The sequence below is a fragment of the Colias philodice genome, chromosome 3 (genome assembly GCF_061535455.1).
Source record: "Colias philodice isolate Cphi_HAF_F1 chromosome 3, ilColPhil1 Martin Lab GWU primary, whole genome shotgun sequence".
Lineage (NCBI taxonomy): Eukaryota > Metazoa > Arthropoda > Insecta > Lepidoptera > Pieridae > Colias > Colias philodice.
The window spans coordinates 137,687-163,248 of record NC_143088.1 but is presented as its reverse complement, the minus strand read 5'-3'; the positions used below and the strand labels follow the sequence as shown (position 1 = coordinate 163,248).

Below are 25,562 nucleotides of genomic sequence, written 5' to 3'. Positions count from 1 at the left end.
ATGTTAAATCCATGTTTACGTCCTTTGAATTGAACTCTTTGATGATATATTTATAAAAAAAATGTAATCCATAGAGATATTAGGATCCACTATGTAAAGATTGTATTATATTGATACCGGATCAGCAATTTCAGAATTTCCATAAAAATCTTATACAAATAGATTCGATGTAATAATATATTATATTCTACCCTTTATGTAGATTTACTTCAAGTTTGCTAGCGAACATTTTATAATTTATATCAATACTATAATATTATAAAGCTGAAGAGTTTTTTGTTTGTTTGAACCTACTAAAAATTCTTTCGGTGTTGGATAGCCCATTTATCAAGGAAGTCTAAAGGCTAAGGCTTCGAAGGATATATATTATCAAGGTAAGACCAACAGAAGCAGAGCCAAGCGGGTGAAATCGCGGAGCGCAGCTAGTATTACCTAAATATTATAGCAGATGTTATTTAAAGGGATGAAAGAAAAAACAGACATACATTAATAATTGTTTAATTGAGAACCATGTCGAACATGTAGTATGGATAAAATTTTGACGATTCAATAATAATAATTAATTACCGCTAAAGTATAATATACACTTCCCTTAAAGGGCGTCTAGGCTCTGTTGAAAAAGCACATTTAATTAAAATGAAAATATTTACAAAATTCCACGTTCTATACACACATATTTCGCACTGGAAAAAAATTTACATTAACACATGTTCAAGTACAATTAGGAAATTAGATTATGCCTATAAAATATTGTTGGAACAAAACGTTTGCACAGTGAACACGTCAAGAGGCCCTTACAGTTTTCACAAACATTATTGCTACTCGATAATCATATGTTTCAATGGCAGTATCTATTTCGATAGCGCTTCATTTATTTTAGCATAATTTCTAAGCATAATTTAAACAAATTGCGTTACATAATTATATTGACGATGACATCAGATTTAATATATGGCGCAATGTGTTTTGTGAAAGGGCTTTTGATGCCGAGATATTAAAAGTAAAGATCATAAACGTATCATTAAGTGTTATGATAAAAATACGTATATTTTGCTACGTAACACTAATATGTTCACAGATAATAAAAAATAGCAGGATGGAATAAAATTACAATATTCAGAGGTAACGTTATTTCATACATTCTAGTCTATTAAACATGTCTTTCTTTAATTATGTTGAGCTCGAGTCGTACGTCACAAAAAGTTTGAGTTAACCTAGGTATTTAAAACTATTTACACAATATACACAGAACGCTAACTGCTACGCTAACTGCGCAGGAATCAGCTAAATCTACAATTACGAGTCGCGCCGTCAGAAGTGAAGGCGGGAGTTGCCGTTCCACCGCGTGGTCGTGGTGCCGTCGAGGGACGCGATGGACACATCCGTGGAGGGCGTGGTGGGAGCCGGGTAGTACACCGTGGGCGCGGGCGACGCAGCGCGCCGCGAGCGGTTGATGCGCGCCGACCTCAGGTCCGACCGTCGCAGCGTCCCGTTGCGCACCAGTCTGAGCGACACCCGCTCGCCGCACGACGCGAAAGAGTCGTCCCTCGTGTGCTCGGGCGAGTCCCGCCCGCGGCGCAATCGACCCGCACAGAACATTTTTAAAAATATCCTCTTGAACTTCTCTCCGAAAATCACGTATATCACGAAGTTGACACTACTGTTTATCGTGACTAACAGGTTGCTCGTCTTTACGAGAGGATCCAAGTGGTCGAACGCTTCACCGAGAAACACCTCGAAGGCGTTCGTGACTAGAGGCAACAGGTTGCACAGGAAGAAGACCAGCACGACCACGAGCAGCATAGTGGCCAGGCCGAGCTCGCGGCGCTGCACGCGGGACAAGCGCGCCCGCTCCGCCTGCGCCCGGTGCACTTGCAGCACGATGCACGCGTTTAGCGCGGCCAGCGCTGAGAACGGCACGATGTACATCACGACCAGGTACATCCAGTGTATGTAGACCGCGACGTAAGTGTCCGTTCGGAAGTCCATGTCCGCTTGCACGCAGTATATGACCTCGCCGAGTTCCGGGGCGCCTTCCGGCACTACCTCCGCTTCGAAAAATTTTGGGGCATTGTATATAAAAGCAAAAGTGGCAGTCCCCAATACGTACCACCTCGCCCTCGACGAAGTGCAAAGAGATTTCGCGCGAAAAGGATGGCACACCGCCACCCACCGCTCCACCGTGACTATCAGCGTGAGGTAGACCGACATCGTCTGCGCGACGTTCGCTATGGGGTACGCGTACGGCGTGATGTGGGGACACACGTGGTAGTAGTAGTAGCGCATCGCCCCCGTGTACGGGTATATCGCCGTGAGGCCGAACAGCAGGATGGACGTGAAGATGAGCACAGTGTCGCAGGCGGCGAGGCCGATGAGCAGGCAGTTGATGGAGGAGCGCATCTGCGGCCTGGAGAGCACGAGCACGGAGAGCGCGTTGCCCAGCAGTCCGCCCGCGCCGATGGCGTTGAGCAGCACGCCGTGGACGATGAACCGGAAGAGCTTGTCGGCGTCCGACACCTCCAGGTCCGTGTAGCACTCGAGCGGCGCTGTCCCGTTCATGTCGCCAGCGCTCCGCGTCGCCGTGTTGCATCCTAGCGCTCCACCACGCACGCTCCCACCGCCTGGCCCATCTGTAACAAATTCAACATTTGGGTTTTAAAATATATTACTATTTAAATATTTACTCTATATGCATAACTATTTTGTATTAATTAAAGTTTATATTATTATAGCAGTAAACGAAGATAAAAAACATTATTCATCATTGGTCTGACCTTCATTCCTAAATGCGTATGTAGAAAAGTTACAAATTACTTATATCAATTTTTCAAGTACATAATGGAGTGTAGATGTGAAAATCATTTGAAGTCAATCATAAACAAAATTGTTTTGTAAATATCTTATCTATAATATAAAAATGAATCGCAAAATGTGTTGGTAAGCGCATAACTCGAGAACGGGTGAACCGATTTCGATAATAATTGTTTTATTATATTCCTTGAAGTACCAGGATGGTTCTTATGTAGAGAAAACATAAATATGTACCACGGGCGAAGCCGGGGCGGACCGCTAGTAGTATATAGATATAATTTTATAAACAAAACTTATAAAGCCTATTAAGATGCAACATGGATACAACGTGGATAAAACATTGTTGGAATTGGTTGGAACACGGAATATATATTATTAATATTCTGTGAGATTTGTCTACTATCGAATTTGACAAAGTAATGTCATATGCAAATATGGCTTTAGCGTTTTAGCGGATATAGGCAGAATTGTATGAAATGAGGAAAATCTCCTAAATCCCACATGTATTACACAAAATTGTGTCGAGTGCTGGTTTTATATGTGATATGTTTTTGTGAGGCGACAGCGAAAAAACATTTGAACAAAACTAGAACGCGCCATGCTTTTTTCCGAAGCATGGGTGCTGAGACGGGCGTGGGGTCACGCCGGGTGTTCGGCGGCAGCTCCGCGGAGCTGTCCGAGTTCCCGGTGATCTGTGCGCTGCTGGACCGCTACTGGTCACCGCGCTGCTCCGCCTCAGTGCTGAACCATCATTGGGTGCTGACGGCGGCGCACTGCGTGACGCGGAAGCTTGCTTACGTCAAATATAACACCAGGAGACCAACGTCACCAGAGGGAGACGTTACACCAATCCACTATCTTTATCGACATCCAAAGTATATTTCATCTACTACTATCGCTTTTCCTTTGGCACACGATGACTATAATTAGTTATTTAGGAAATTCGATATATATTGGCAGAATTATAATTAGAACAAAGAATCATGAAAAATAGAGCCTATTTTCTTGACTCTACATTTTCATTTTCCAGGTTTTTCATCCAATCTTGATTTAACTGCAGTAGAATGTAGTTTGTATATTTTTTATTCTCTACTACATATTATCAAGATGTATAATATCCAAAGTATCTGGCGATTCTCAGGCTATTAATCAGAAGCTCGTTCTTGTGCTAGATCCTAAGGATTAAGCGATAACACAAAAACGGACTCAGCTCGCGGCTCCAATTACTGCGCTATATTTTGTGTGGATAATAATATAAATCTGTCTTTATCTTACACCAGGACAATTAGGTACATGGACAAGACATGCGTTTAAACATGTCTCTTTTTCCATATTGTTTTTCTAATAAGAAAATTCTGCAAAAGTTCATTCAAATAAACTTTATTTTTCATTCTCTTACTACGTTTAGAGTATTCCAAATAACTTAACGTCAGTTAAATTAAAAATAATGTATGAAAATGTATGTCGAAAAATGCCAAATAAGCTGTGTGTCAGCAGACCTTGAAACCAACCCTTAATGTCGTCATAATATTCTAAATGAAGAACAATGAAATGAAACTGGCTTTATTATATTTTATGAAAAAGAATATTAGTCTGTATATAAAATTTAAAAGAATATTAAGTCTGTAATGAAGCTATTAGATATTTCGCCATACCTCTGTGTATGCTATAATCTGATCAGCACCAATAGGAATTTGATTTAAAGTATTAATTAAAAAGTTGGCAAAAAAGGGAAAATTACGTTAATTACTTTTCAGACAAAAGAATATGTATTTGTCATCATCTATTTATAAACCGCTCATATTCCCGGCAGATTCGAGGTGATCCAGGCCGACGAAGGGAACGGCCCGGACGTGACCCACCTGCACCACGACGTGGGGCTCGTACGGACGCGCACCAAGATGCGGCTTGCCTCCGCGCCCCCCCACGACGTGATCACCAATTTGCGTCGCTACAGCTCGGAAGAATTGTGGAATAAGGACATTAAAGTACGCTGGTTAAGTTTGTAGTCAGGCCGAAAAGAGATCCTGACTGATATTTCATACGAAAAAAAAAATATCCCGCCCAATTGATAACCTCCTCCTTTTTTTGAAGTCGGTAAATAAAAGACATGAAATACTGTATGTAGAACAATATTTCAAGAACTTTCATGCTATACCCGAGTGGATAAGCATGAATTTATCATGTTTCACCTCTAAATTATATCCTCTGATATCTTCTCTTTTATATCTATACTTCTATACTTAATATTATAAAGAGGAAAAGTTTGTAAGTATGTATGTATGTATGTATGTATGTATGGTTTTCACGCAAAAACTACTGGACCGATTTCAAAAATTCTTTCACCATTAGAAAGCTGCATCTTTACTGAGCAACATAGGCTATATTGCATTTTCAAAAAAATTAGAGATCCTTACCAAAAATGCAATAATGTAACCCAAGGTGTAAAAAAATCCTCAATAAAACTTCTGTCATCGCGTGCGCTGCGGAATCTATTGAAGATAGAACAAAAAAATGTTCTACGGTATCTACAAGAAAGTCCGCGATACCATATGTCCATCTTCAGTAGTTATGTTACTACAACAACTTTTTTACGTTTTCAAAGTAAATAGAAGTGCCGACAGTAATCAAACCATGTTATCCATACACATATATTAATCCTTATTCCATTAAATGATGTTTTATTATAGACTGTTTCAATACCAGCAAAATACTTTTTAAATGAAAAGAATTGGATATTCCATTCAAAAAATATAACGAATTTTTAAAAGTGTCAATCTACAGAAAATAGTAGGTATACTGTTCGAGCAGGCCGTAGTGCGGGGGTCACGGAGGAATTCTACCAATATGCGTCTTGACGGAACACAGTGGGGTTTTGGTCGGTAGGAATCCGAAATAACCCTCCCCCGGAGGCCGTGGGTATTTATGAAAGATTTCCCCACTAAAACAAAAACACAAAAAAAGGCCGTAGTGCGGGACGGGGTAAAGGTGATTTTCATGTGATTAAAAATTAAACCTATAGTCCGACCTATAGTAGACTTTTCACTGTAACGATATCGCTATCTATGCGGGTGAAACCGCAGGGCATTACTAGTATATCATAAACGAAGGAATGATTCGAATAATTAGATTATTCAACATAACAAGGAAACTGTACATAATTTGTATCCTATGCTTTCTGAGCTTTGCTTTGTTTTTAATTCAGGTGTTAGGCTTCGGCCGAACGGAGCGGTCGATTCTGGGCGAGGAGCTGTTCTCGGTGCAGCTGCGTCTGGTGGGGTGCGAGCGGGAGGGCTGGTACCACTGCGTGTGCGGCGTGGCGCAAGGGCGGGACCCCCGCGGCGTCTGCTCCGGGGACTCCGGCGGACCCGTGCTGTTTGAGGGCGTACAGGTACTCGCTGGTGTTTGTGGTCAAACTAGCAGTGAAACGTGGTCAGTTTAATGTTCAAATACAATTAAGATTCATTTGTATTCATCGTTTTCGCAAGATGTGCAATTATTTTTGTACATTTACTTCCGTCCTTCAATTTATGTTTATTTTACAGAATAATTAAAGATTCCAGAATTAAACTATGTATTTTGGTTCATTGTACGTTAAATTTTAATCTCCATCCTTCACGATTCATCTTTTTTGTTTAAAGCTGCATATTTAAGTAATAAAGTAATACGATCAGGTGGGTGTGACGTCCATGGGACCGACGGAGTGCTCGCGCGCCGGTGCACTGCCGCCGGGCGCGACCAGCGTGTTCACCACGCTACACCAGTACGCGGACCTGGTCAACGCGACCATCTCGGACGCGGAGGAGGCGCTCAGGATGAGGATCATATCGGGAACGCAGGGGATACGAGGGGAACTAGTGGTGGTACTTGGTTGTTTAGCCTTGTGTGCTGTGATACCGAGCAATTAAAGTGATATAAAGATTTTTTGTGTTTTTTATTTGTATCTGTACAGTGGTGGACAATAGATTTAATCGTTTGAGATATAAATAAGAAAAAAATCGACAGTTTTACATTAATTTATTCGGCATAATTTAGATTGCTGAAAGTATGTCATATATATCGTTCAAGCACAAATACAAAGTGATACTTTTGATTTTTGAATAAACAAATATCAAACTGGGCACCCCAATAAAGCAAAACTGTTGATTGCGAATGTATAATGTAATATATCCTTCTATATATTTATATGTTTAAGTATTTAAGTAACGAAGTATATACATATATATCTGTTTATTTTATTTAATATAATCATAATATGTACATAATTTTCTATAAATCTGTTATATATATCTATATATTATAATATATATTATTTGTAATTAATTATTAATAATAACAAGGCAAATTATTTTTAAAACTGTAAATAATGTTTTTGGTTGGTATTTGTATTTACATGTGTACTTACTTAGTGAGCCTCGAAAATAAAAACTTACGGGCAGACTGAAAATCAGCGCTGTTCAGGTGTTAAAACCCGACAGCATGGCTGAGTCTGACCCACAGACATGTATCTATGTCTGTGGTCTGACCCGATTGCCATGTAAACTATTGTATATTTTTTTTAGTAATATAAGTAGTTGTTAAGTTTGTAACATATGGCAATAAATATTTTTCTTTCTTTTTCTTTTCTTTCAACTAAAGTGCAGGGTGAAAAAAATTACATTGTTTTGAACAGTTTTTATGGGATATGGTGTCAAGGAAAAACGAATGTGGGCGTAATAATTAAATTGAAATATCTGACCTTTGACTCCTTAACAACAATTTTATGTTCATTTTCTGATAACATAGAGGTACGAACATTTTCTGCTAAAGATTTTGATAACATAGCTGTAACAAACTTGTTATTATTGTTTCAAGGAATGTTAAACTTAAGCTTGGACAGCACTTTCTATGAAGAAAAACAAATTTAACAACATAAAAATGGATCCATAAAAGCTTGAGATTGGGTTTGTGTCAGTATGGTAAAGCCAGATTGACAAAAATTAAATTCATTTCCAACACCTTCTAAAGAAAATAAAGTAAACAATATGAAAAACAATGCATTTTATTCATTTTAGAGATCATGTTTTATAGAAACATTGACTGCACATTTCCACAGTCTACACATAATTTGTACCATTCCAAATAATATTAGGTATACCGTATAACGTAGACGCCGAACATCGTATATTTAAAAAGTCCTCATAATAAATAAACAATGGCGCAATCTTAGGCGCAATCATCAAAACAAATCGCTTTAGCGCCGTTCCTTTTTGTAAAATATAGTGACCACAGATAATCGTTAGAAATAAAAATCCTTCTTAATCGTAACTCGTATTTAATTACTTTCAGCGACAAACTCGCTTTTATTCCGACCGCAGAAACCCGCGCTTTCGTTTATTTACACCGCTTTCAGCGCTGCAGCGATTGTGAGAAACTCGTTGGCTCGTTTGTTGCTTGTGATTACACATTTAACAGCTAACACATTAGTGTTAACTGTTAAACACTCTTGAATACATTGCCGGAACGCAAAACTGTTATTAAGTTTTAATCAAACAGATTTAACTACTTACAATCTCAGATGCACGTGTTCAAAGTTTTTAACCTTACCTTAGTTACCTACACTATATTTCTTATCTATGTATAATATGTAGAGACCTTGGTAGAGACGTGTACAAGACTTAAATTAATAAGAATAATAAAGACATTAATTTTTATTAGGTATAAAGTAAATTGTATAAATTGAACTATGAAAACATTCTGTTATAATATACTAATGTTAATTTATGCGGTTTAATTTATCGATTATTATCGATTGACTCAAAAAAAAACTTTGTTCTTAATTTGCAACGAACAAGTTCAGAAATATATTACTTAAGTCAAAAACTGTCTTCGAGTTCTATAAATATGTCCAGTAATTATGGAGTGGAGATAACCCAGCGACTTTATTTATGTTCGTACTTGGCCCATTACAGGAGGCCCTTCGCGTCCCTAATCACGGCACCCGAAGTCGCCTGCTATCTCGCCCATTGAGTTTCTTTGTCCGCTATTTATTTACAAAAGAATGTGACTCGATAGCCTCTCCGCTTGTTCTTCAGATATTTACATTAAATCCGAGCAATTTGTAAAGTGTGTCGCAATGAAACATTTTTTGGCAGGAGGCATTTCACCGTAGTATCAGTTACAACAATAGAATGTTTCGTAATATAACTTTGTGTAAATATTGGCCCAGTATTCAAATAACAAACACGTGTCAGGAAACTTAGGAAGTTTGAATTTATTACTCACATCCGATTACCGCGATTACCTAACTGTGTCCAACAGGGGTTGTCATGTAGTGGTCATTAGTCTGCATTTATATTTGAAGTTGTAAGTGGCTACTGGCTATTGAAGCGGAACGAAACTGAAATTTAAACGTTCTAGCTAAATTCCTAGTTTATTGTTTTATGCTACAATCGTGAAGGTTTATGTTATTCTCTTATTGTACTTTTGTAGGATCAATGAGATTATTCTCCATTGCCAAGTTTACCTGAAATACCTAGGTACTAGATATAATAGACAAATCCATCAACACTAGTAGATAGGGAGGCGAGGTAGCTAAATGGCGTAATTCAACGGCGTCGTCGAGACTTATCAAAATCGAAAGATAAAATAATTTCGAAAAGAAAAGTTTCTATGGTAAAAACCATTTTAGCGGTGGGTTTGGCGTGTACGGATTTTCAAAAATGTAAAAAAAAACAGTTACTTGGGCATTCTCGAGCGCGTCAGATATTCATACTACGTATGCCCCAAGTGCCTCTGATAACAATGGTATACTAATCTGCCGGTTAGCGTGGTGGGGCTAGGCATATAAATTCGTCAAAAATGCACAAAAAAAAAAAATTACTCGAGCGTGTCAGATTTTCGGAAGGGGTGTTAAGTAGGCCCCAAGGAAGCTCCCCTTAAAAAAACTGACGATTACGGCGTGACGATAAGTTACGATGAATTTTTAAAAATGCAGAAAAAAAAAGTCCTTTTGAAATACTCGAGCGCGTCAGATTTTCATAGGGGAGGTTTATCTCGGTATCCTGAAAGCATATTTTCTTAATCTGACAAAAATGTTGGTGGGTTCTCTTAATCTGACCGAAAAAGGTTTTTTTTTTATTTATTTATTTATGGAACACACAACAATAAATACACATTACATTATATATAGGATGACATTATCTAATTACATAATTGTATCTTATACATATGTATTTATCAATTATAGGTGTACACAACATTCACATTAATAACACATACAATTAAACATAATAGAAAGAAAAACATAATCAATATACTAAACGCTACTGGAAAAACTGTGAGGTTTGTGGCTTTATTTTTTTTAATCATCGTTATCGAGATATACTCAAAAAACCGGGAGTTTGAGTTTTTATGATGCTTCAAGTAAAAAAAGTTTTAACTTTGGACAAAAATGAAAAGAGACCTTTTTTTGTAAAATAAAATTACCTTTTTTGTTTATTTAAACTTTTTTTTTTGAAAAAGTAAAGTTCGCGACTTATATGCTGCAACGCGTTTTTCGGAAGACGAAATGGCTCCTCCAGACTTCCGGTCATGCGGAAACCGGCAGATTTTGTATTTTTAGTAAGTTTTAGATTATATTCTTCAAAATAAAAAAAAAAAAAATCGCGCTCGAGAATACCGGATTAACGTTTTTTTTTACAAGTTTGCGACCCTATAACTCGGCGGCGTCAAGGACTTATGGTCAGATTAGTTAAATTTAGTCTTAAAACACTAAAATCAACCCCCAATATCTTAATCTGACGCGCTCGAGTATTTCAGACTATCGATTTTTTTTACTAATCTGATCGTCTATCCTAGGCGCGCGTCACTACTTATAGAGCTAAATAGTTAACAAGGTTGTTCTATTAGGTCTAAGGTATCCACGCTCGAGTATTACAGAAAATTCTCCTATTCGCCTCACTATCTATAGCTTGATTTACAATAATCAGCTATACCTGTGTGTCCACTGACCGCTATAATCGACCTTGTCATGACAGTAGTATGACTGATATTCAATGTACGTCGATGGCATTGAGATATACATAATATGGAGACGACACCGCCTACATCACTTAAGTTCCGCTCACCATAAGCCATATGTTTTAACTGCACGCACATTTTTTATTTGTTTTAAAGTGAAATGCATCAAATATGCCTTCGTGTGTGTTACGATATTGCACAAATAATACGGAAAAGTGACTAACATAACTTTTCTTTGTAAGTACCTAACTAGATAATAATTTTTAAAACTTAGTTACAGCAAAAAAATCAAAAATTGCGCATATATTTTGTTCGTGGTGTCTCCTCCATACGTAGTAATATTATCTCAATGGTCGATGGTAACTATTGTTCCAGCTTGCCTTGCCTATACCAGATATAACTGAGGTTTGAGAGCCGCTTATATTAAACAACTATCGATTGACAGATCAATTGTCTTGAAGATGACTTCATCTTACATCGATGGAAGGTCCGTTAGAAATCGATCCATCACTCTCTATTACAATTTAGAATTAAGTTTGTACAAAGTTTAAGTTTGTCCCGATTTCGACCAAACTCTCCTGTAACTGTACTCGATGGTACCCTAAACTACGGAGCAGCTAATATTTTTTCTCTAAACCAAAAATTAAATAATATTGTTTGAAGTAGGAACAATATTTGAAGAGAATGTCCAACTGTTAAAAGTAAATACAATTCTTGCATGTCTGTTCAGTTTAAAATATCTATTTTCAACTTACGCTCGGACAGAATCTCAAGAAAGTTGCCGTTAAATAAAACTTGGAGCTAAGTTCTTGTTGCACCGGAACTGAGAAGGTAGAATAAGTTCAGGTGCTGAATAACGTGAATATTTGAAGAATTTGAATCAAAGTTTATAGCGAGAGAAAAATTTATTACGAGATTTGCGGCGCTCGTAACTTTAAACTCGCTAAATGTTGCACTCTTAGATAATGGATTGGTCTCCGCGAGACCAATCCTTAATAATAAGAAGATAAAATAATAAGATTCAGCACTATGACGTCACTCGTAAGCTGTCCACCTGAGTGCAGATGAGAATTCGAAGGTTCAGGTAGAGATTTTCTCCCCTTGTCTCCATGATTTTTGTACGGCGTTGCGGAATAATGGCTTAAAAGCAGTATAGAAATAGTATGACACAGATGCCGTACAAAAATGGTGGTCCACAAAGTCGGAATTTATTTTTATTTTTCGACAGTTGCCGGGGTAAATTTGGTCATTTGATTTTGTACGGCATCTGTGTCATACTATTTCTACACTACTTTTAATCAATTATTCCGCAACGCCGTACAAAAAACATGGAGACAAGGGGAGAAAATCTCTACCTGAACCTTCGAATTCTCATCTGCACTCAGGTGGACAGCTTACAAGTGACGTCATAGTGCTGAATCTTATTATTTTATGCTCTTATATCGTTCTAGATAGGTCACCTGGTGGGTCAAATGACCCATAATTTTTTCAACACGGGCCTGTAGTCTAATTCCCTTGCTACAGTTTTTGCAAAATTTTGAGAGAGCGATTGTTTTCAAGCTTTCAAGGTAGATGAAATATTTTACGGATCTGGCTGTAATTTTTGAATAATGTAATGAAAATGGATTTAATATGAAGCAAAGGCGTAAAACATTAGTGTATCCCGGTGAGTTAATTGTGTTAGTACATTATGAGAATAAAATTTGATCCTTTTAGCTTTTAGGTTACGCTTCGCTCACTTCATCCCTCGTCAGCGATTGAATTTCGCTTATTAATTAATATTAAGTAAATATAACTGCCACTTTATATCATACGTGAGTATAACACTCATCTTTCGTATCGTCTTAATTTAACGTGTAAGTAATTATATTCGGTGAAACAAATTAGGGTTTGACATATTTCTTGGAAACCCTTCATTCGGGAATATAATGGCACATTATATTAACATCTGCCTCAAAGTTCCCACTATTACAAAAAAATAATAATGAAATACGCAACATTTTTTTTACTGCTGCAAATTCCCCACTATTATTAGTTTACAGCAAGGTAATATTCAAGATACAAAAGCTTCAGCCGCGCATCTGTCAGCGAATCTCGAAGTATATTTATAACATAAAAGTCGTAATTGAAATCGTAAAGTGTAATTGCGCGAAGTGAGACATATTTATGTGTTTATGTTGTGAAAGTTCTTGGCTCGCGTGTGTACTGAGATATGGAATGAGATAATACGTGTATTGTTATTTGTGCATATTGTCAAAACAATGAGTAATAAAGTTGAATTTAAGAATGATTCATGACTATTTGTAAAGAATGATGCAAAAAACGCTGTTGATTCTACCAGGCCACGATAATTTTCCTGAAAATCATAGTGAAGAATTTTACCTAGAGTAGAATGTGTATTTAGTGTTATACCTACCTAAAGAATTTATAAAAAAACTAGCGGCCCGCCCCGGCTTCGCCCGTGGTACATATGAAAAATAGATGTTGGCCGATTCTCAGACTTACCCGATATGCACAGAAAATTTTATGAGAATCGGTCCACCCGTTTCGGAGGAGTATGCAGACTAACATTGTGACACGAGAATTTTATTTAAAAAAATATATTTTTTATAGGCACAAGTTATAACTTATACGTACTATTAGTCGTAGCTAGCTCATCAGTTATTTCGCCCAGCTACTCAAAACTTTGACCCAAATTACCAATAACCGTCATGATCCATAAAGCTAATAAATCATACTTCGTACGCTCCATTGCTTTCATACTGACCATCATTCGCACTTACGTTATTTCAAAACATCATCTGGATTGTAGACTTCTGGAATTAGTTAGTTTCAGCAAATATATAAATGCTTTTAATAAATCAATGTCAAACACTTAATTTGTGGTAGTTTTAAAGCTTACATGACATACCTTGTAGTTATTATAACAGGTTCTATGATTTACTGTGATAATTGATTAAAATAGAGTCAGTTATGCTTAATCAATGCTTATGATTCACAGAATTTATTCTATCCTCGATAAAGTCATTAAATGCATGTACATAATTCAAAGTGTATTAAAGAAGCATTAGAATAGTTCTAATAAAGTGCTAATAAAATCAGCTCTGTAATAACCTCTATAAATTAAGTAGAAAAGGAAAATAGAGAACTAGCGGCCCATTTGGGTTCTGCTCACGTATGCGATCTCTCCCACAGGAACTATATTTTTCTGGCTTGGAAAGGTTTTTATGCTATTTCAGGAGTTAGGGCAAGGTTAGAACCTAACACCTTGTTAGTGAGATATACCTTGTGTAGAGTCAAATTTTTTAATTAATTACTAATATAAATAAATTAATTACATATTATTTTTTTGTGAATAATAAGCAATATATTTTCTCAATTTTCCAATAAAAATAATATGAGTACGTACATTTATGTGTGATTTATGTTATTTTATTGGCGAAATATTCGAGACTATATCTAAAATTTAGAACACATTTGTCAATTACATATCCATACTTAATATTATAAATACGAAAGTAACTCTGTCTGTCTGTCTGTTACTCAATCACGCCTAAACTACTGAACCAATTTTCATGAAAATTTGGTATGGAGATATTTTGATACCCGAGAAAGGACATAGGCTACTTTTTATCCCGGTAAAATGACGCAATCCCGGAAATCCCTCGGGAACGGGAACTATGCGGGTTTTTCTTTGACTGCGCGGGCGAAGCCGCGGGCGGAAACCTAGTTTACCATATAACGTCTTATGTTTATTACGTCGAGAATTATGTGTAAATAATAAAAATAAGGGACATGATCAAAATTAAACAATGTAATATCATGAAAGCCTTTGACAATATAAAAATAATATTATCAAAGGCTTCGCCATAACATCGTAACCCTCTTCAAGAAGTCCAACGAGGTCCTCAAGTATACGCTTATAATATATTTTGCATTAGCTGCTGGCTGTAGTAAAATGACGAATTAAAATAAGAGCTGTAAGTGTCTATAAAAATTATATTTTAAAGACTTATAAGTATTGTCAGTTGCAGAGAAGAAAATAATCAATTAATAAACTTCACAATATGTTCATATTACTTCGTATAACATAATTACATCCGAATGGAATGAAAAATGAAAGGTGTCGTTTTAATTACAAACGTAATGTGCAAAAAATATAAACTTGTGTTAAAAAAGCTTTCATATTTTTATTGTGAGTTCTTCTTTTCAGGTAATTTAGTCTCTCTGTAGAGCTATTTTGTTCGTATACATGTTATTGTATATAGAATATAGCATAGTATGTCTTCTAATAGACAATTATAACAAAATGTGTGTCTTTTGCATAATATAAAACATCCATACTTCCATACTAATATACTATATACTAATAATATTATAAATGCGAAAGTAACTCTGTCTGTCTGTCTGTTACTCAATCACGCCTAAACTACTGAGCCAATTTTCATGAAATTTGGTATGGAGATATTTTGATACCCGAGAAAGGACATAGGCTACTTTTTATCCTGGGAAAATGACGCAATCCCGGAAATCCTACGGGAACGGGAACTATACGGGTTTTTCCTTGACTGCGCGGGCGAAGCCGCGGGCGGAAACCTAGTCAAATATATATGGCAAAATAAAAGAGGTTCTGTAGCTTCAATATTAACGAGATCATATCAAATCATCTGTTAACAAAGACGTGATGGGAACGTGTATCTAAACTGAAGAAATCAATAAGCATGCTTAGAATAGTTTTGTGGTGTTGAGCCAGCCATGGAGCTGTGACGTCACGCTCATAAGTGCTTCATCATGGTACCGCTTTGCAGAGCGACCGCAGGCTGCCGGCCCGCACCGGCCACTTGCAATAATTGCCTCCCACCTCCATCTAGTCATTTAACTGCAATCTACCTGGATCTAGGCTATAATAATTGTTATGTGATCTACTGCAACTATTAAACAAAGCTATTTTCATTCCATACAAAGTCTTGTGAACTGAAAAAAATATTTCAGAAAAATAACAAGATGATCTTTTATGATACCGGAAGGCAAATTCTTCGTATATAGCGACATAAAATGTTTCTCGTCGCTAACTTGTGGGTGTATTGTTGTTGTACTTTTGTTTTCAAACGCATAAAGGATTTGCTGAAAATGAGAATTCCTTCTCTTCGATACGATGAGTATTTACCTAAGTTTACAGTATTCTGTAGTCTTCCGTAAGAAAGGCTATAGAATACTGTAGAAATTGTAAGACCATTGCTGTTGAAGCATGCTAAGCTCGCTTTTATATAAGATACCTTATATTCAAATCTTTTCAAAATTAATGAAATTGCAGTTTCAGCATAAAAATATTTATTTACTAAAATTAAATGCATCTTAAGTTTTGTATATTATTTTATTTTTTTCTATCTTTTTCAGTCACGATTTGTATTATAAGGTATGCATTTAAAGAAAATGTTTGTATGCAGCAAAAATATGACCATTTTCAGGCTTATTTTCAGGAATATAAACAATACATACAAAACAATTAAAAAAGCCATGTAGTTGTTACCAGTATTAAAATGTCAAGTTTATCTTATTTCAAAGGTTATTTCCACAGCGACTTCAATAAAAGCACTCGGAACAGACGGATATAGTTTCAAAGTGTTTATTTCACAGTAATCTGTAAAAAGATCCATACTATCTGTATTCTGTAGATGATCCCATAAAGCGATCGAGTTTGTTTTCAATAAAACATGTGATTGCGTTGCGCCATGTTGCGCGCTCCGGGAAATTATGCAATTCTCTTATTATTTTGAAGTTCCTCAATCCATAATTAATTATGTTTTCAATGAATCTGCTCGCATTAGCTATGATTAGATACACGTGTATTTTAAGGGCCATGTGTTTTCCCCTCGTTGATGTGTTGATTGATGATTTATGTTTAATTTTTTTGTTCAAGTCACGGTTCGGATTTGGTTCGGAATGAAATAGTAATATTTTTGTTCAGGATACAGTCTACATCAAATATTATGTAGAGATTTTGAAGTATATATAATATACATCTAAACAATCATGTTCGCGTAACCGTATACATATATTTTATGTCAGCGGTAAGCAAATGTACGTAACGCAATTGACAAAATATAACTTTTTGTTCATGTTTTATTCAGTTTGCCATTTTACGTATCGGAATGTAATCTTAAAAGCCACGTGTTATTGGAACACGTAGTAAATATAAAACTGGTATGAGAGAATGGTTATATTTATAAAAATGTAGATAAATATATTTCAAGCTTGTGTATTCAAGTAATGTTGAAACTAAAATGATAAATTTATGATTTGATATAAAGTATTTAACTATTATTTCATAAATCACATGGAATCGATGTGTTTACATAATTATATTGATCACAGCGTAGTTTTATAAAATAGAGCATTATTCAAATTTGAAGAGCGGTATGTTTAAAAGATATAATTTATACTTCATCGAATTGATATTTGTAAACAAATGTTCATGATCTGTTTTAATAAACGGCATTACAATCCTAATTTGTTTCAAATTAAACTTCCTTCTAAGCTGAGTTTTAAATATAAAGCAGAGCGCTATTCCACAGCCACAACGTAATTCGTTCATCTCGAATAATCGTTTCAATCGGGAATCGTTTCCGAACTGTTAGTTCTTAAATCAAAGAAATCGATCAATTATTTTGTGAGTCTCGGCGTTCGAGAGTAATGGGATAATTTAGAACATAAAGGGAGGCACTTTATATGAAACTAAACCTCCACCGGAGCCTTCACTACGTGCTAGTTGATGGGCTCTGTCGATTGTGCTGACAGCTCTCCGCCCAGACGTGTGGGCACGGAGGAGGGCAGTAGGCCGACTAGTCAACATAGACAAAAGGATTTTTATTTTATTGATGTGATTATGCGTCATAAGAATGAGTTATGGATATCTGATATTCGATAAAATGTGCCTACGTAAAAACATAGTAGGTAATGTTTTCATGTTTAAAAATAAATATGAAATAAAAATCGTTTATTTGTTTCATAACACAGTGTACAATCAGTTTTGAATACAGTAAAAATTGCATATTATAATAACGGGCAGTGGGCACTTAATAGAGATACACTAGTCCCCACACTAGGATCCCCCTGTGTTGTGGGAAACTAGTCTCTTCCTATGTTACAGAAGTATTTTTTTAATTTCTAAAAATTAAAAGTATATAATAGTTAGATTACTCACCTTATCACTTTACTTATTATTACTTTGGTTTACTATTTTTATTTGCATTCCCATTTTCGTTGTTCTATTTTAATAGCCAAAAAACTGTTTAAAATTCTTTCATTTATACTATTTTATAAACTACATCGAATGGTTGACTATTACTTATTAGACGGATAATAGGATTGGATCTTATCACGGTGTCATAAATCCTTGTTGCTTTATACTTTCGTATTAAACTATATATGGGCTGATGGGCAGCAAATCGCACTAATGCCTTTGTCTAGGCCAGTTATCATTAGCAGGCGCGCAAGGCGTGGATTTTGCGGAAATGGACGCCGACCGCTGAATCACGATGTCCGTTCTTATTTTACATAAAGTTCCATAAATATTTAACTTCATATTACTAAATTCATGCAATTGTATGATTCATGTTTTTCAATAAAGGTTTGAGAGTTCTATAAAATGAATTCTTGTTTAACGAAAACATCAAAAGATAATAAAGCATATGTAAAAAAATAAATCAATTTTTAAATAAATAAATCTGATAGGATAGCCGGCTATACATACCTACACCGGAGCTCTCGTATCTTTTGATGTACACAATATTCGGCTCACGGTTATTAAGGTCAACATTAAAAAGCAAAATGGCACAAATATCTTTATATTTTTATGAAAAATAATATCATTACGTGAGCTCCTGCGATATCTCTGTTTACTTTATCTAGCGATAATTTCGACTTATGAAGGTATATAGTGAATAATTTATATATTTTTAAATAAATTTGCCTGATATTCCATCTGGTTCACATTTACAAAGCTCTCTGTTCATATTCATTAACATAAACACCTCCCAAAAGGACCAATTATACAATTTGACCATTCAGAAATGCTTCTGAAAGCCTGAATAAATAAATAACCGAGATTTGAGTTAAATAAAATTATAATATTTTCGTGAACATTAGGATAATCCTTAATACTACACTATACTTATATCACACCTCAACACAAGATCCATTGCTAACTAGAAGCGCTTTGTAGTTTAGATTTGGAAAGGTGTATATCGTTGGCTTGTGTTAACAATATAGTTTAGAGCAAAATATGATGAGTGGAGCAGCAAGCAGCCAGTGGGCTGGACAGCACGCCGCATTACCGATAACAACATAATATGCATCGCTCGTGCACACATTTACCACCTAATTTTCTAGGGCTGCCACCACCAAAACCATAATTAACATTTGTAAGTTTATTGTGTATTGTCATGACCTGCTCCACAATAGGAAACCTGCATCCCTGCAGAGGAATTAAAGATCGGTTGTTAATAATAGTTGTGATCCACAAAGAACGGAAACATTATTTTTACTTTAAGGAACCATTGTTGTTATATTTTAAATATGTATATGTATATTCGTAGAAATTTAGTTTAAATAAGGTTAATAACAGATTTCAATTCCAATAAAAATTTGGTAGTGTTCGTTATTCTCATAACTTCGATAGCATCAACCCTAACACGCAGCCACACAGTGAGCCAATATCGGCGTCCGGTCGAGCGAGACATGACGCCTTTGTGCGAAATTACGCCATTGCCGAAACTTCGCTGTAGCAGCCCTGCGCCCTGTGGCGACTCACCATTATAATATTGTTGACTGGATAATCATTCTCAGAGGGTTCACTTCGGCTTCAATTTCCCGAACTTTTAATTAGCTTTTACTGGTTACAAGTCACTGTTTTGTCACCAAGTTTTGTAGGAAATGCTGTTTTATAATAGCGGGAAATTTCATGGTTTAAATCTGCATTTACTGTAAATAGCAATTGATAAACTAATTAATATCTCAATAAGAACAGTAACATACGGACGTCTCAATGTGCGCATGTCGAATTTGTTTTTAAACGGCAAAGTAACAGTCCACTTAATAAGATCCACTTTGATTAAATTTATCGTTTAATAAGCACTAAGGTTCGACGAGTAAATACAGCGGGCTATAAAACCCATTATCTTAAGTGAAGTCCCATGTCCTCGAAGTAGTTATGGGGCAGATGCATGCCACATTTGTTGCACTTATACAATATTTTTATTATCTTAGTGTATATTAAAACTAGTGCGGAGTACGGAACGGATAAAATCTAATCTGTATCCTCTCATAAACAGCGGCTGTCCATTGTCGCGGCGCCTGAAAGCTTTGCCCTGTCGTCCGAGCGAGAACATGCTCAATTATTATTGTAGTTTTATACGGAAAGGGCTATACTTCTACTGACCTAAGAGCTAAAAACATAGACGGCTAAAGAAAGCAAAAATACTGAATTTTCTACTAGGAAAAATATGTGCAATAATAAGTCGGTATATAAATGAGAATATATTAGTCCCCGTTCCATAAAATCGAATCGCAATTTGTAATCGTCTTGAATTATCCCGTTAAAAATTGTACTCAATAAATTAACAATATGGTCATTTCTCTCACTCTTTTATGAAAGAAAAGCAAGTAAGACGTGAGTAGGTACGGGTGTACTTAAAGAGACGCAGCAAATAGGTCACTTAGCGGAATACGGGGAATGAATAGCTCATTTTTGGCATTCATGCGATGAAAGAAAGCACTATGTTTGAGAGATTTTTAAACAAGAAATTATCCAAATATTTTGGGTGGTTTTGAATAAAGAGATTTGATTTTACTATTTTATATGTTCGGGGTTAATTCACGTTCTTCACGGCTTATCACTTCACTTTGAAAAGCAAAGCAGAAAACAGTGCACTGTTTTGTTGATATTTGTTTGAGAGGAAAACTACAGTAATTAATTAGAATCCGAGGTGTAAGTGCAATCAGTCTGGAAGTGACATGTTGGAGATGATACGTCTATTGCATGCGGGACGGATTGCATGTGTTACATAATTCTGTTGATATGTCAAGAAATGCAAATTCTGTGAAATTATCTAATAATAGTAATTATCGTGATATATTCAGATATGTTCGCATCCAAGAAGTGCAAGGTCTAAGTTAATTTACTAAGCAATTTACGCTACGTCAGAGGGCATGTCTACGTCGTAGCTCGTAGCCCGCTACGGCGTAGCGCTGTGACTGCATTTACATGTTAACTATCTCCACGTTAAATTTAAACCTCTTCTATACTGAAATATGAAATGCTTTCAGGTTGTACTCAATTTCTACCTTTACACACCTGTCACTTTGTTCACGGACAACGAGCCAACGAAACTCACTGACTTATACTTTTAAGAAGATATTAGATAATAATATAAACTTCTACATAGCATTGCATTTGAAAGCGAGTCAAGTTAAATCTCTCAAAGTTGAGACAAATCTGTTACTTGTTTCGTTTTTACTCGATAAATTTTCAGACTACTCTACATGAAAAAATCTTTACGATTGTTTTCAACATTAATTGCCTGGTCATTTATTAAATCGTATCTTCATGTGTACCGTATTAAGTGCCTCATCAAATTTTATTTTATTTATATATTTAATTAAAAGAAGTAAGTTAAAACATCAAATTTTATGTTCAAATACAATCGTCTAAATAATAACACGGGTAGAGTTGTAATATATCGCAGTAAAGATCTAAAAGTGTCGGTTTGGCAAAAGCTGTGCATCTTTAAACAAAGAATAACATATAAGTCTCAATATTGCACTCTCGAAACTTTTATTTTAATACGTCTAGACCGTCGATACGCGTCAAGTTTGTGCGACATAATATCGTCACCAATAACCGCGATCGCTCAGCACCATCGCCAAATTATACAAGTTCATCCAAACTTCACTTTATACTTGATTCAACTGCATTCGAACTCAAACTATTTATAACTCAAGTATGACAACTATTTGTATAAACTATAAAGTGGCTTGTGCAATATAGCCACGATTTATTAAATAAAGTTATTTTATGTCTATTCAGCAGCGAGGTGCACTTTTATTGAATGCTCACTTACTAATGGAGCGTGGAAACGTGGTTTTCATTATTTAATTTCTGAGCATTTTATTAATGAGAAAATATGTAGAAAATTGCAACATTGAGTTCACCACAACCTCGGTTTAATGGTTGAGTTTATTAAAAAAAAAGAATAAAATACAATATAGGATCTAAGAATAAACTCGTTAAATACCTATATAGACTAGAGTAGATAATTTTTGAAACAAAAAAAAATCGCAGTCGGATGAAACCCATTAGAAAAGGAGGGGAATATGATGAAAATTAAAGGAAAAATAAATTACGGTCAATCCGAGTTCGGGAAGAGGGAGGGGGGAGCTTTTAAGAGAAAAAAATGGTTTCTCTCGATTTCCGACAAAACTACAAGTCCTACGGAAAAAAGTTCAATGGCAAAGTTGTAGGTAATAAAAGGATCTACAACTTTTGTATTCACAATTTTTTCACATAACCTCAAAATTTAGGTGAAAAATTCAAAAAACCAAGTTTTTGGTTTTTTATTTTTATCTACTTCAAAATTTATTGTTTTTCTACGAAATTTGGTGAAAACTTACGTCTCGAACTACCTGAAATGTTTATATCGACATCATTTTGCTTTTGAATATGCTGTAAAATATTAAACTTAGAACAGATAATTATTTTTCTTTTGAAATACTACCGAAAAGCCGATACAAGAGAAGATATAGAGTTCGAGAAGTGTGCCTGATTTAGTAAAAGCTCATTATCACACTGTTTGTATGCATTTCCTGAGAACATTTACTATGGTGGTGTTTATTTTTTTTACACCATATGAAAGTAGAGATTTCAATGAATAAAAGGCACCCCAAGTTTTTGAAAAAAGCTGATATTTTGACGGGTGACTTTTCGATTGAAAAATAGGTTGTTTTTTTGGTATTAATTCAAAATAAGGCGAAAAAATAAATTACAGTGTATTTGGGACATAATAAAGTAAGTTTTCACCAAATTTCGTAGAAAAGCAATACATTTTGAAGTAGATAAAAATAAAAAACCAAAAACTTGGTTTTTTGAATTTTTCACCTAAATTTTGAGGTTATGTGAAAAAATTGTGAATACAAAAGTTGTAGATCCTTTTATTACCTACAACTTTGCCATTGAACTTTTTTCCGTAGGACTTGTAGTTTTGTCGGAAATCGAGAGAGACCATTTTTTTCTCTTAAAAGCTCCCCCCTTCCCGAACTCAGATTGACCGTAATTTATTTTTCCTTACATTTTTATCATATTCCCCTCCTTTTCTAATGGGTTTCATCCGACTGCGATTTTTTTTATCTTTTCATTATTTTTAAAGACCCCAGTCTAATATTATATAGACTATTTGAGTCATTCCTCCAATAAAATGAAATTATCCGAAATTCACAGACTTTCATAAAAACGTTTATTATAATAATATGTTAATTGAAAATAAATTTATTAGCTTACTTTATTAGGTACTTCAGTAAAGAATATTTATTTTATATATATATTGAAGACATTGTTACCGTATAATGACTTCAGATAATAATACATTTTAATATCAGTCTTAATTAAATTGAGTTCATTCTAAAAATAGATTCTTTAGAACTCTTGGATGAAAATACTTATACCAATGAAAGTAACTTAAAACATTTTCTTCGTTGAATGCTTGGCTTGTGTGAATACTCAACTTGTAAAGTAGTTTACGTAAGAGAGAAATAAAATTGTCTTTGTTACACATTTACATTTACATTTATATGGGGGGTATTTTTATCAGGAGCTCATCAAAACGAATGTTGTAAGATGCGTTAGAACATAAATATTGTACGCAGTGATGGTCTTTCCTAATTTACAACCCGCCTCGGGGATATTGTATCTCGTTAGAGGCCCCCAATTTTATTAGTATACGATTCCATACTATTTCCCTCCGAAAAATAAATATAAACGAATAACAGTGTAATTTCGACTTTCATATGATATGTCAAGTCTTATTTAGATACGTTATAATTAACTAGTAGTATTTAAAAAAAGTTGAAAGTACAGCACAAACGTTATACCTATTTGTTATCTGGATGGATACCTAATTTTATTATTAAAAACGGATATTCATTGGTGACGTCACATCCGAGATGAAGCTCAGGCGAAATATTTTTTCTCAAATTTCCTTCAGTTCCATTAGTATCTCGGACACTGGACATATCCCATTAATCAATCAATAAGGAAACCATCATTAACGCTTACTGGAAGTGAGCTGACTTAGTTTTCAATGTAAGAACCCACAGGCTTCCCTTTTTCTGCGTGTCATCGTGACAAGAAGGATGTTTTTATTCAAATTACACTCTACTTACACTTTTTTTATTCAATGCGAATGAAATAGCTTATACTGAGACTCATGTCATACAGAATGAGCCATTTATAAATTATTAAAATAACGATGATAGAGCATACAATGAATATTATTGAATGTATTAAAGCGTCAATATGGTTTAAATTTTAGCTACATTATGAACCTTTTCCCTAAATTTGTGTTCTAGATAACTATTCTTTATTGAAATCTTGGATACAAAGGGAGTAGTGATGTAGTGCAGTAAAAAGTGTGGAAATGTGATCTGAGATTTGGGGCGAATACAATAAAACCTCCACTCGACGCTGTTACGTTTTTGCGACGTCGCCACAAAGCCTACAAAGAACTGGCCACAACAAACATTGTATTAATGATATAAAACATTTCATAAGTTTATTATATTTTAGCTTTTAAAGATTCTAAAACATAAGTAAGTAGTTTATTTCTTCAAATTTATCGAATGCCTACGCCACGATTTTATTTATATTATTTCTCTTGTCATTTGTTTTATTTTAAAGGGATTCATTTATTTATTATGTTAACAATATAATTATGACAACCATCCATTATGTTTGCGTACGCAAGCCTTTATCGGGGTTTAGCCGTGCTCTGCTTGTAAGTCTGCTAGAGTTCATTAATTGGCAGACTTATCTAAATATTTGGAGCCCGTAATCCAACAAACTCCGTATTTACGACGAGAGTGCGTCTTAAGAAGTAATTTCAGCCGCGATGTGCTCTATGGTTAAGTTTTACTCAAAAGGTCTTTATGAGATGCTCAGTGGAATAGACATTGGTTTATTTGCAGGTTGCGGTTAAATGGGCGAGATTGATAGAGCGCTTGGTCGGGTGCCAACTTCACTTAGAACGGTTTGGCGCCGGCTCGCAGTCCACGGTGATGCCACTTGCCAGAAAAACTAAATAAATGTCCTCGTTTCTAAGGATTTATTATTTTCATTCAATCCTTTTGCGAGTGAAGCGGTCCGATCATCAAAGTGTATAGTTATAGTCTAATTATTGATCCATTAAATATTTCAATTTTGACGAATTATGTACTACTAGCTTTCCGCCCGCGGCTTCGCCCGCGCAGTCAAAGAAAAACCCGCATAGTTCCCGTTCCCGTGGGATTTCCGGGATTGCGTTAATTTCCCGGGATAAAAAGTAGCCTATGTCCTTTCTCGGGTATAAAAATATCTCTATACCAAATTTCATGAAAATTGGTTCAGTAGTTTATGCGTGATTGAGTAACAGACAGACAGACAGAGTTACTTTCGCATTTATAATATTAGTATGGATTAACAAAATTACTCATGTAATGAAACT

At 35.3% G+C, this 25,562-nt stretch overlaps 2 protein-coding genes across 3 annotated transcripts in view; one reads left to right on the top strand and one right to left on the bottom strand.

The window, feature by feature from the left end:
• Positions 1-475: 475 nt before the first annotated feature.
• Positions 476-25,562, bottom strand: part of LOC149489289 (FMRFamide receptor-like) — a 149,096-nt gene continuing 124,009 nt past the window's right edge. For both annotated transcript variants that reach the window (XM_089712013.1, XM_089712019.1), the window contains one exon: positions 476-2,630. In XM_089712013.1, the coding sequence (XP_089568139.1) occupies positions 1,312-2,559 (1,248 nt within the window). In that variant the 5' untranslated portion in view covers positions 2,560-2,630 and the 3' untranslated portion in view covers positions 476-1,311. The remainder of the gene's footprint in view (positions 2,631-25,562) is intronic.
• LOC149489291 (chymotrypsin-1-like) lies at positions 3,365-6,777 on the top strand. Its single transcript, XM_089712069.1, has 4 exons — positions 3,365-3,686; positions 4,625-4,799; positions 6,017-6,202; positions 6,486-6,777. Exons 1-4 carry the CDS (start codon positions 3,427-3,429, stop codon positions 6,717-6,719), a joined length of 855 nt encoding a protein of 284 aa, XP_089568195.1. The 5' UTR covers positions 3,365-3,426; the 3' UTR covers positions 6,720-6,777.